Source organism: Monomorium pharaonis, chromosome 1 (genome assembly GCF_013373865.1).
Source record: "Monomorium pharaonis isolate MP-MQ-018 chromosome 1, ASM1337386v2, whole genome shotgun sequence".
Classification (NCBI taxonomy): domain Eukaryota; kingdom Metazoa; phylum Arthropoda; class Insecta; order Hymenoptera; family Formicidae; genus Monomorium; species Monomorium pharaonis.
Genome location: NC_050467.1, coordinates 18379204 through 18392154, shown reverse-complemented (window position 1 = coordinate 18392154; position 12951 = coordinate 18379204). Strand labels below are relative to the sequence as shown.

The 12951-nt window shown below is 45.0% G+C and overlaps 2 protein-coding genes across 11 annotated transcripts in view; one reads left to right on the top strand and one right to left on the bottom strand.

The window, feature by feature from the left end:
* Nucleotides 1–12321, top strand: part of LOC105835120 (RNA-binding protein Musashi homolog 2) — a 109490-nt gene extending 97169 nt beyond the window's left edge. For all 8 annotated transcript variants that reach the window (XM_036295425.1, XM_036295426.1, XM_036295424.1 and 5 more), the window contains 2 exons: nucleotides 1596–1836; nucleotides 3403–12321. In XM_036295425.1, the coding sequence (XP_036151318.1) occupies nucleotides 1596–1836; nucleotides 3403–4287 (1126 nt within the window). In that variant the 3' untranslated portion in view covers nucleotides 4288–12321. The remainder of the gene's footprint in view (nucleotides 1–1595; nucleotides 1837–3402) is intronic.
* LOC118648898 overlaps nucleotides 1–12951 on the bottom strand; it is a 60469-nt gene that overhangs the window by 24936 nt on the left and 22582 nt on the right. For all 3 annotated transcript variants that reach the window (XM_036295435.1, XM_036295434.1, XM_036295433.1), the window contains exons 3-4: nucleotides 581–672; nucleotides 7–82 (exon numbers count right to left, since the gene is read on the bottom strand). In XM_036295435.1, the coding sequence (XP_036151328.1) occupies nucleotides 7–82; nucleotides 581–672 (168 nt within the window). The remainder of the gene's footprint in view (nucleotides 1–6; nucleotides 83–580; nucleotides 673–12951) is intronic.

Genomic DNA, 12951 nt, shown 5'->3' with positions numbered 1-12951 from the left:
CCTTACCTTCAAAGTACGGGGTTTTCGCAGGTCGAAAAATTTCGGCACGGACGGAATTTCGAATCTCTGATAATCGGTCATCCTGAAAGACAATATTCGCTTGTACTGGCATATATAGTATATGTATATATTTTTTTCCCGCGTGGTAGCTTTGCCGATTTATGTAGATCCTGAGAAATGTAAAAAAAAAATTGCAAGTGCGAAAGAACACTGAGAGACCCGTCATTTCCAGTTTTTACTTGCGGTAGAAACGTTTACATTTTTTTTTTTTTTTTGACAGACGAACGATCGCTTGGCATTACGCGGCGTAAGTAAAAGTTTCTCGTAAGTGGACGTAAAACGTAGCAGTGCCAAGGTCGTTAGCTCTCGGTAGACACAGTGACCTTAACACATCGGCGTTATACATAGAATGTAGATTGCTCACAGGAATAGACGGGCCGTGCTATTTTCCGTCCAAGTTTCCAGGGTTTGCTGACGCGATCGCTTTTGCGAAACGTTATATTATTTTTACATCGCGCACGACAGGGTATTTATTACACTTTACCGTAAAACCCGAAAGAGCGTAGAACTCGCCACTTACTGAACGTCAATCGTGGTAACGAATAATCTGTGCAAGGCGAAGAGAGGCATGGCGAACATCATGCAAGCTTGCAGGCAGATGAGCGGTATAAACTGAAACAAGATAAAAAAAGAAAGAAATGCAAGCACGAAATCTTAATAAAACTGTCAATATTTGTGTGAGATGTTTATCACCATCTGCATGAACCGCTTTTCTTATGGAATGGCCGCAAAATGTAATCATCATTATTATGTAATGTGTACAATTTGATTCGCGCGTATAAATACGTCAGCTTGTCGTCAAAATAACTAACACACAAGTATTTTGCAATAAAAGATATAAGGCTTCGTGTATGTGTGTTTATATCTAACACGTACACAGAAATGATATATATACTGCATTAACCAACAGCAATATATTTGAAAATAATCTTGTAAATTCAATGACAGTATTAATGAAACGAATGTATTTCTCTTATTTAATAAAATATTATTTGTTTTATTAAAGCTATGAATAAACAAAATTATTTAGACTGCCATTAACTACTGCTGTTAATGCACCAATATTTTATACAATTTTTTCACGTATAATATGTATAAACAATTACACATATATTTACAGATGATAAAATATACATATATAATTTGTCATATATATATATATATATATATTATAATTTACAAGTTTTACTTGTAAAAAAATAGGAGTGGTAGTACATCGAGGAAAAAAAACATGTTAATTAGACCAAATTTTTTCAACTTGATTAAATTTCTTCAGCCAAACTTTAATTCAAGCATTGATATATTTGATTGAAATATATAAATACTTGAATTAAATAAATTTAATTTAATTAAAAAATTTATTCAAATCAACTTGTTTTAGCGTAGGATACTGTGTTTTACAGTAAACACTTTTGCAAAACTTTGGCATTTATCTTTCCGCGGAGTCCTCCAACGAGAGTCGGAATGATAACCTGGACTTTCACTTGACGCCGCAGGTAGACTAACCGATCGATTTATCTTTTGATTGTTCACAGCGTCGGCATGGAGGCGACAAACGGCGCGATCGAGCACGACTTCCACAACACGTTAGTGCCGATAAACGGTAGCCACTCAAGCAGCTCCGGCAGGAGTACGCCGAACGGCGGCGACCCGGCGCCGGGCAAGCTCTTCGTGGGTGGCCTCTCCTGGCAGACGAGCAGCGAAAAGCTGCGGGAATATTTTAGCATGTTCGGCACCGTCACCGACGTCCTCATCATGAAGGATCCGATGACGCAGGTCGGTCCACTTATCTGAGCATAACTCTCGGCTTGCTCGCCTCAAATCAATTAAACGGTTATTATTTATTGCACGAGGCTGTTCTCACGTGCCATTCAATTCGCCGAATGTTAAATCAATGACGAGATCGATCGCGCCTGTATCTCTCACATTTTCATCGGTCAAGCTCCGATAATAATTTCAAAGCTGCGTTAACCGAGAGGATTGCGCGAGCAAAAGTCTCTCAAAGGTTTTCTTATCTCTTTGCGTCACTCACCCGTCTTCCAAATGTCTCATGTCAATTCTTACGATTTGAAATACTAATTTCCGAAAATAGTTGCCGTCGATGGCGAAACGTCGCCGTGGATATGATTAAATTTGTACTATTTAGTTTACCGTGAGGACAGCCTCGTGAATCGCCCACGCGTTTCCAAATCGCGTTGATGCCGCGCCAGTTGATTTGCCGGTTAACGATTTTCGGCCCGACCTCCCGAGCCTCGTGTGCCGCGGGGGGTCGGTATCGGCCGTCCGCGAAGATGCCGCGCGAAGAAGGGAGTTTTAACCTCGACAGGATTCGATGCACCAAGCAATCTCTCCTTCCACTTTTGCACGAAACTATATACCGTAGTAGACCGTAGTAGATGAGAAGTTGTACTAATCGGTGTAATTAATTGCTGATAAAGTATCAAGAGAAGTAGAATTGTATTAGGTATTATTAATCGCATTAATCGCATTATATATTGAAGGAAGGTGGGAGAGGCAGCAGTTTTCGTTGTTATTTTTTTTTTTTGTCTTCTTTTGTCGGTACTTGCAGGCGGTAAATGTGTCGAATGCGGGGTGTTAATATCGGAGATTTCGCGAACGAGAGTGGGTGGGGCACAGATGTAATTACGTATTATACATATATATTATACATATATACATATCAGTAGCTCCTTAACGTTCGTAATGGATTTGAGTCTTATCGCAGTCTTTGTTTCACGTAACATTAGAATGTTTGTCTTAAACATTGGCTTGGACAGTCTTGCATGCAAATGGTAGTTTTTAGTAGCACTAGTTAACCGTTCATAACAAGAGCTATGAGAGATCAACGAGAAGGCAGGATTATTAAAGATCAGGATAAAAATTTGCAATCACAAGGCGTTCTTATATTCCGGAATATTCGGACCCGCAACGTTAGGGGAGAACGTACGGATCAGTTTTGGTGACCATTCTCAAACACACAAAGGCAAGGTAGAAAAGTGAAACGAACATACAGTAAAAATTTATGAAAATCGTACATGGCATTTAACTCGCAAAGTAAATTATAACGGGCCTCTTGTCCCATCGCGTTTGGATCGTGAAAAAGTTTTCATGGTCATGAAAACTCGTCCTAATAAGAAACAGCTAGAGCGGTCTCTTGCGATAAACCGAACGAAGGCGTAATAGGCGAATGAAATAGGCACGGTAGTATCCGTCGAACGTGTCGCGAAGATGAAAGGTCGGAGCGTGTTTGATCGAGAGAGCGGAAAGAGAGAAAAGAGGGTGGCACGCGCAATAGAGACGGTCCTTGTGCATCGTGCCGGTTCTCGGCTTGTTCGGTTACAGCGTAGCCGCGGTTTCGGCTTCATCACGTTCGCCGAGCCCGGTAGCGTCGACAAAGTCCTCAAGTGTCCCATCCACACCCTGGATGGCAAGAAGATCGATCCGAAGCACGCGACGCCGAAGAACCGCGCGAAACAGGCGAATCGCACGAAGAAGATCTTCGTGGGTGGTGTCAGTCAGGACACCAGCAGCGACGAGGTCAAGGCCTACTTCAATCAATTCGGCAAGGTGGAGGAGACGGTAATGCTGATGGATCAACAAACGAAGCGGCATCGCGGCTTCGGGTTCGTCACCTTCGAGAACGAGGACGTGGTGGACCGCGTGTGCGAGATACACTTCCACACGATCAAGAACAAGAAGGTCGAGTGCAAGAAGGCGCAGCCGAAGGAGGCGGTGCAGCCCGGGGCGCTCGCGCTCGGCAAGCGGGTGGTGCTCGGCGCGCTCGGCGTGCGGCTCGCGCCGCAACCACCGCTGCCGGTCTCGGCGGCGGCGGCCTCGCAATTGGTCGCCGCTCAGGCACAGGCGGTGCAGGTGCAGGCGGCCGCGGCCGCGGCGGCGGCCGCCCAGGTGCAGAACGCGGTCGCGGGATACGGCAAGCTCTTCGCCACCGGCGGCTATCCACTCTCGGCGTATCGGTACACGCCTTATCCGATCCCGGCCGCGGCAGTGGCGGCGGCGGCTGCCGCGGCGGCGCCCGCCGCCCCGACGGCACCGGCGCCGACCCCGGGTGCCGCCGCGGCCGCTGCCGCTGCCGCGGCGGCGGCCTCCTCGCCCGCCGCCACCGCGCCCGGCAATCCCTATCAAGGCTACTCGCTCACCAACGTCGACATGTCGAGCTTCCAGGGCGTCGATTGGGGTTCCATGTACGGGATGGGAATGTACGTTTAAACGGGAGAGACAGAGAGAGAGAGTATTACCTGCACACCAGGGTTGCTCTCTCGTTCTTGCATGCGCTCCCGCTCTATGATCTCCTTGTGGCGAAGGAAATCATCATCATCATCATCATCATCATCACCGTCACCGTCATCATCCTCCCCACGTGTACAACATACAGTAGAATATATTCCTTCTCCAAGGTTGGTCGTGGCGCGCAAACACCCGCCTTTCGATTCTCATTCGGGGGATTTCGCGTCTCTGGAAATGGCTCCACCGCTCGCCGAAGAGAGTGAGAGAGAGAGAGAAAGAGAAACGATGCTACCGTTTAATGCTTCTTGATCGTCAGTTTATCCGGCGTTCTCTCATCTCCGAGAAACGACGCGAGGAGAGAAATGGGATTCTTCGATACTCTTATCACGGAATGGCATCGTGGCAAGCGGATAAAGTGAAAAGGATCCAGTGAAGAAAGCTGAAATTTCAATCAATTCGCGCTCGAGCGTGGAATGAGAGTAAGGGTGAGAGCAAAGATTGCCAAGGAAATGAATCATCTCCGACGGACACCCGGCGAAGAAGGAGGGTCAGAGTCATCCGCATTAATCACATGTTGTTTTCCCCAAGTGGAAATCGAACCAACATACTTTTTAGCGTTTAATTCTTCAAACATGCGTTAATTTATTTTGCGAGGAAGCGAGACTAGTTTACGTATTATGTATGTTAAGCCCCTTCGAGTCCCTCGTCTTTCGCGTCTCCGCGCGATTCATATATCATTTTTTTCGCACGATCACACACAGACACACAACACACACACACACACACAAACACAAGTCGTCGCGCCTCGGCACACTTTGGTTCCTATTTTAGATTAACGCGTACGCATTAGAGTGAAAAGCGCGTGGCGGAACCGCCACGTTCCACAGCCACGTCGCCGCGCCCATTACGTTAATCATCGATTAATTAACGCGATCCATTAGCGGCACTCGTTTCGCGGCGTTCGCGGCAGCCTCTATAGCCCACCCGAGTGTTCCCCCAACGGCCCATGAAGCAATAAAAGGACAAAAAGAAAAAGCGAGAAGCACCGGACGCCGTGAACGACTTACTTACGCCAAGGAAGGAAGGGGAGCGCTAATTCGCTTCTCTCTCCTCTCCATTTTCGTTCTTCTCACTTTCCGTTTTGCGTCCCTCTTCATTTCTCCGCGTTCTTATGTTCTTTTATTCATACGTGTACACGTATATTCGCGACACCCGATCGAGTTTTGTCACCGCCATGAAGAGGGGGATCAGCGGAAGCACGCGATGCGAACGAAAAGTGCGCGATCATTGGTATTTTTCTGAACGAAAGGTCAATCGGGTTTAGACCCCCCCGCTTAGAGTGCTAGAGAAGCTAGGATTTCGCTACGCCATGCGCCAAGTGCCAAACGAACGAATCGAAGGGGAAGACTCGTCCACCTCCCCCGGACGGTCAAGTGCATGCAACTCGCTGTCCCGAGCAACGAGCTTCCCTGTCGAGTCGCGTCTTTTTTGGAGAGTCAAGTGACAACAACAACAACAACAACGACGACGACAAATTCTTTTTCTCTCGCATTGGCGCTTCCGCTCGTCGCTCTCGGCGAAGCGTTTCCACGTCTCGTCTTTTCGCCTCTCCAGAGGCAACAGGTCAATACACACAATCCACTTTGCGCGAGCGGGCGGACTCTCCCGATATTATATACGTACGACACACACGAGCAACAATACGAGGGACACGTATATAACTATATATAATGTATAGGTACATATGTATACATATATGTACGGTACACACACATATACATATATATATATATTTTTCTTCAAATAATGGAAGACAATATTTCTCCGCTCTCCATCGCGTTAAATAAGGATAAGACTACTAGCGGTACACACGATTGTAAATTCGAGTAAATTCGAATCGCGTTAAACTTTTAAGCGAGACTTTTAGCGAGTGTAATCTGCGTACGAGACAAGCCGCTCGTATATCTGTTAAGACTTAATTGACACACACAGTATCACACCCGCGATCGGCGTAAGAGAATAAGAGATGGTGAGCCGGCGAGTTTTATTTATAAGTTAGGCTTAAGCGGGTAGCATTATTGATAGCGGATATAGATATTTATCAAAGAGTGAAAGAGAGAAGAGCGGAGTGAGGAATAAGGAAGAGAAAAATGGATGCTCCTCTCTCGATGGAAAAGTCTCGGCGCGCGCGCGCGTGCGAGAAAGAAAGAGAAAGAGAGCGAGAGAGAGAGAGAGACAGACAGGTACTTAAGAGATATTATTATTATGCATCTTTATATAAAATATACTTAAGAGTTCGTGCGGACTGCGTTTGCGAGAAATGGGAACTCAAGATTGAGATTAGCTCACGTAATTCAAGCGATAAACTAGATTTAAGCCTTTAAACCGCGTATAAGAGTAAGGAATTTGTGAGAAGTATTATAAAAAAGGTATTCGTTAAGGGATTTGCGAGAGAAATGGATATTTAATTTATATGTATTCACTTATGTAGAATACGCCCCGAGATCGCGACTCGATGGCGGCGAGTAGGTATATACAATTGAATTGTATTTTTTTCCGCGAGGTAACCCGTGTCTTGCCAGATTTCCGCTGTAGAAGAAAAGAAAATGTGCAAAGTTCCTTTCGATACCCACTGTTTTTTTCTATTTTTTTTTTTGTTATTAAATTATTCGTCCAAGTGCTAACGTTGAATCATTTACGCATTTTAGTCTGTAAGCAAATTCGAATCGCGACCGTACGATATCGCCGCACGATAGTCACTTAATTTTTTTTTTTTTCCTTACTATATCGTCTTTCCTTTCGTATTGTTAGTAGTTTGTTGTAAGTATTAAGTGCGATGCCGTCAATTTGCGTCGCCCAAATGATCTCACGTCGACCGATGCCGACGAATCCCGAGTATCGGCGCGAGTATCTCAACGGTCTCCTTTTTTTTGTTCTTCTTTTTCCTCTCGATCGAAGGAGGATCGCCGTCGGCGAGGGCGAACGCGGGGCGTCCTCTTGGACGAGGAATCACGTGGGGGATGTGAAAAATTTCGAGCAATAAGCGATTGACTCAAAACTTTAAACTGCGCTAGATTATTACGAATATTAAACAGTAACGATAATATACAAGGGCGTCCGCGGCGGCGGCGCGGCGCTCGTTTGCGAACATAGTGGAATAATCCTAGGTATATACACAAAACGAATACTCGATGCGAAAGGATTTGGATAACAATAAACGTCGAAACGAACGGTATGGGGCGGTCTTAGGGGAGCATGGGAAGGACCGAGCGGTGAGAAGCTTCAGAGGGATTACCGATCCTTCTGAACACACAAGTAATATTCTCTAGTGATACTATATACTTTAATATACATATGAATATATATGAGCAAGAAAATATAATTATATACATACGCCGTGGCATACGCGTTTAAGGATAACAAAAACTCGCGAGTGATATTTACGACATATTAAGGGGATATTACAAAAGTAGGAGCGAACGTAGAAAGAAAGAGAGAAAGAAAAAACGAGCGAACGAATGGAGAGAGAGAGAGAGAGAGAGAGAGAGAGAGAGAGAGAGAGAGAGAGAGAGAGAGAAAGATGATAACGAGCGACGAAATGCGACGAGGAGCGAGCGAGGATCAGCTGAGAGGCGTACGTCCCGTTCCAGTTCCCGTTCTCTCGATGTGACTGCGTACTCGGAACGCCAATAATGTGTGCGGAAAGGGCGCGTACTTAACGAGCCACCCCCTCCCCCTTGTTCCGGACAACCCCGCGATATCGGCGCGGCACCCCGGCTCTCGTTCCTGCTTTGCCATCGATCCATCTACCTCTTTTCAGCTTCCTCCCTACACGCCATTCCTTTTCTCCGTCTCTTTCTCTCTCTCTCTCTTTTTCTCACTCCGCGGAAAATTTCTGCGCGAAAAAGAAAACGAAATTAATTATGGAATATCCGCTTATGTTACCGTAGCATCACGAGAGAAAAGAGAGAGAGAGAGAGAGAGAGAGAGAAACGGAAACGAGCGCGCGCTGGTTCCGGGAGTTGTTTCGGAAGGGAGGTGGTGCACTCTTCGAGCCAAACTGGTATCGTCGGTACGACACGCCGATGTACGTACGAGCGCCTCTCTCACGATGTACTTATTTTCAAAGTTGCCTTCCGCAAGCGTAAAAATACTAACAGGCTGAAGCGAGCGCCCGACGATACCGTTTTGCGCGTTTTTCGTTTGCGAGACCTCGGAGCATGGGAGGATGAGAATCGGGGATTGGGGACCGGGGCGTACCTTTTTGGCGGGTTCAATTTTCGATATCTTTCCACCTGTTTCTCCCTCTCTCCCTCCCCCTTCTCTCCCTTCCTTCCTATCACGAGTCGAAATTACTCTGGCATCGAAATTTGATCTCGCCGAAAATTCTCCACTGCTCTTTCTCTCCGTCTCTCTCTCACTCCCTGGTTGACGATAGAATACTTCGCCTAGTTTCTTATACACGTTCTACATACGGGTCGAAAATACAAGCCTCAGTCGTCACCGGGGAAGAAGCGGAATTCTCCGGGCGGGATCGTCGTCGAGACTGCAAATCGGGAATTGCCGTGCGCGTCTCCGGAAATTTGGCGATGTATGCTCCGGCATCGACGGATTACGCGCGATTGTAGTGTAACTCCTCTCGGTTCGAGAAACGTGTGGAAGGAGCGAAGAAGCGCTTCACGTGGAATTTCAGCAATAAATTTAGCCGTACGGAGGCGGGTCGTTTATCCGCGTCGTGAAAGGCGCGCGCGCACGTCGCTTGACATTTTCTCCGGAATCGTCATTTCGAAAATGTCTTATGTCGCGATGTCATGTGTCACCCCACCCCTCCCATCCCCGACGAGAGACGTGACGATTTTACCGATTTTCCTCTCCGTAACGATTTTGCAATCTCCAGCGTAAAAGCGTTATGAGCTGTAACGGGAAAACTTCTACTCCGGGACTCGATTACGTCATCAATAATCCGAAAGAAGCGGAGTGATATCGCACGACACGCAATGTCAATTCATTACGCGAATCCTTCATTCCGAGTATGCAAAATGTATATTAAATTATAATCGTACGATCGATTTATAGTCAAGATTATAGTCTGATCCATTATAGCTTACGAAACGTATGATTATCGCGGTGTATTGAGACGCGTCGTAACGAACAAGTTAACGGCTTCGAGCTTTAGATACGAGATCGATAACGGCTAACGAGTAATGCTAGCCCTTCGCGGGAAGTTCGAGGGCGGTTTCTGCAAAGCTAGTTAACAACAAACTTTTGTGTATCACGTAAAATTCAAATTTCTCCGTCACACTTTTTACCCTTCTCCACATTTTTTTCGCTTTTAACTGTCGGATATACGGTCGAATAGAATGATGTAAATTAAAACTAAATAGAATTATATACCCTCAATGTCCCGCAAAGGGTTGAGAAATTACGGTCGCTGCTAATCGTCTCGTAAGGTAGAGTCATCGTGCTCCTTATTTCCGACCTCGGAACTTTGCAATTTTTTTCAAAACCGTAATATCGTCACTGTCGACGACAAAAAGAAGAGTATCACGGATATTGACGAGAATTGACATCGACATCGGACGATCGAGCCTCGTCTCTGATGTTTATCTACGATCTATTCAACGACAAAAAGATAACATCTCGTCGTCGTCGAGAAATATGTAACATCACAGCGAAAGTCCACCTCTCTTTTTTTCCGATCGGCAGGTCCTTTCCCTCTCCCCCTCCCCCTTCTCTCTCTCCTGATTTGTCCCTGTGGTTCCATAAAACCTTATTATATATACATACTTATATATATTTATATTTGTATCTCGGTCTGATAATTATGTATTTATATTGCGAATGTTGATATAGTAATTATTAGCGTAGCTGGTATTTTTTGATGAGCGCTAACTATCACTAGTTGTGTATGAAATGTAGGTGAAGCATGCTGGTTGAAATATCTCTCCTCCTATATAATATCGTCATTATTGTCATCCGCCCTGTTCTCTCTTTTTTTTTTTTCTGGACCCTTCGGACCCCTTCCACCTTGTCTTCCGCTTTTCTTATTACGGTTCGCTTGCGATTCCGCTTTCCCATCGACACGGACGTCATTGCTCGAGCATTCAAGAAGGGATGAAAATGATACGGACGAGATAACAAAGGACTCTCTGACTGCCAGGGTGCACCGTACGTCGGTGTACCCTCTCGGTGTTTCGGGTGTCTCGCGAATCCCACGTTTTTAACTTCTTTTCCCCCGTCGCTTTATCGATAAATCGCGTTCTTCCCGCAGCTCGATTAAGCCTTCTCATGCTTAATCACGATTTTACGGTAATCGATTATTGCTAGCGCATTCTCGTTCTAATTTTCCGCCTCACAGTTCTCTCGTTCGGCATTAACGAGAGAACACGCGATCGTTGACAAGAACCGGTGATCTCCTCGCGATTAACGATCTTTTTTACTTTCGTCCCGTCTCTCATCTCGTCTAATTACCCTAATTTCTCCCTTCGATCCAAGTTACTTCCGCCTGACTGTGAGAAACACTCGCGAGCGAAAGCTGTCGTTTCGGAATTCCTTACGAAAGCTCGATGATAATGCGGGAAAATGAACCTTAAGGGAGAAGAGAAAGAGAGAGAGAGAGAAAGAGAAAGTATGAGAGAGAGAGAGAGAGAGAGAGAGAGAGAGGGCAGGAAACGAAACCGAACTGCGTAGTATACATATGATACACACCCAGAGCTCCTCCCAAAACTTAATTGCGTAAGCGCTGATACTCGATACTCGAATCGTATTACTATTACTATTACTCATTATCATTATTATCGCCATTATCATGATTATTATTATTACTATTTGATGATAACTATTATTACGCATCAGCATCATTATTATGCTTGTCATTTACTTATTATGGTTATTATTATTATTATTAGCTTACATAAATGCAAAACACTTATTACGTTTACTGTGACACGCTTTAACTTAATATACGCGCGAGTGTGCGCCGCATCGCGCGCGTGTGTATGTGTGTGTTCGTCCGCGAAGCGCAGTTTTCTCTCAAACGTCCTCCCCCGGCAGGGTCTTTCTTTTCTTCTCCCCCGTCCCCACCCCCGCGCGTGTTCCCTCGTTATTCGTTATCGCTACATTCCTACAGTGTGCCAGCCACGTACGTGCCATAAAGGGGATAATTGTTAGGCCGGAGCCTATTAATAGGCGCGCCGCGACGCGCGCGTAAAACCGATTTGACCGCCGATTGCTTCCTGAATAGGAGCGAAGAGAGGGTGAGGGGGGGGAGGGAGAAAGAAGCGTCGCGGAAAGATCCGAGGGGGCGCGCGAGAGAGGGGGCGATTCGCTATGTAAAGTCACCACGGGGTGGGGGGGGAACGATCGATGACTCGCACATGATCCGCGTCGCTCTTTACCCCCTTATCCTGTCGCCGGGATCGTGACTCGAAATTCGAGAAGACGTTTACTTTTCGTCTCGGCGGGTTTTTTTTTTTTTTTTTTTGTATTTTTTTCTTCTCTCTTTTTTTTTCTCTAGATCGGTTTACCCGGCATGTAAAAGCGACGATGTAAACGCGACGATTTAATTCCGATTCTCCGATTTTATTCACGTTTCTGTTTTGTTTGCCCGCAATTTCTCCCTACCGTTGGATTCGCTTGTATTTTGACTTTTTCGCGTCGTTCCGAGAGAAAAAGAAGGAAATGCGTTGGATCATCCGAACGATTTTCATATTTGCATTTGAGCACGCGCGCGATGAACACGCGCGCACCAACGAAAAGGAAAAAAAAACACACACAGACAGACACAAACGCAACGCACACGCATACACAAATAAATATATACATTTATGCATATCTACACACACACAGGCGCACGCGCGTGCGTACATACAAGGCAGAAAAATATACGATATTAACGCAAGAGTACGCTCGATGGCGCACGCCAAGAACAACACACACGAACGAAAACGTAACGTAAAAATAGTATAGGTTGATGCCTAGAAAAATTGCCAATAAAGTAGTCGTTTAAAACTTGTAGCTAACCTCTATTTGTGTATATCTTTCCTTTATGTATTTTCTCACCCATCCACCCCCTTGCCCTCTATATATATATATATATATATATATATATATATATATACATATAGTTATAGATCTTTCCAGGAAACTCTCGGTCTACCATCTACGGTCCATTTCTCGTTTATTTATTATTGACAAACCTCGTATGTCCTGCCTAACTTGTTGGCAAAAAGTAATTACGTTAGTGCTGTATATACTTGATTATCCTATTTACTCATTGTGTACATTTTGTTCCTTCCTACACTATCTTCTTAATTAATATGCATATACATATATAGTTACGTCTTTTACATTGTTATATACATGATATATTAATACTATATAATAATATATATTGCGTATAATGTTATTATGTGACAGAGTAACTTTATACGTAATCAGCAAGTTATTATTATATTAATATATTATATGTATTAAAAGACACATATATATGTACCGTACTTACATCGTATAATCAACCTTCTTTTTACTACTCCTTGTAATAATAATCTCATTGTTTTGACTTCTTATCACTAACGCTCGACCAAGCGCCTGTGTTTTGCGCTCCGATAGTACACGCGGCGTCGCGCGCCCCGCGGTGGCAACTCG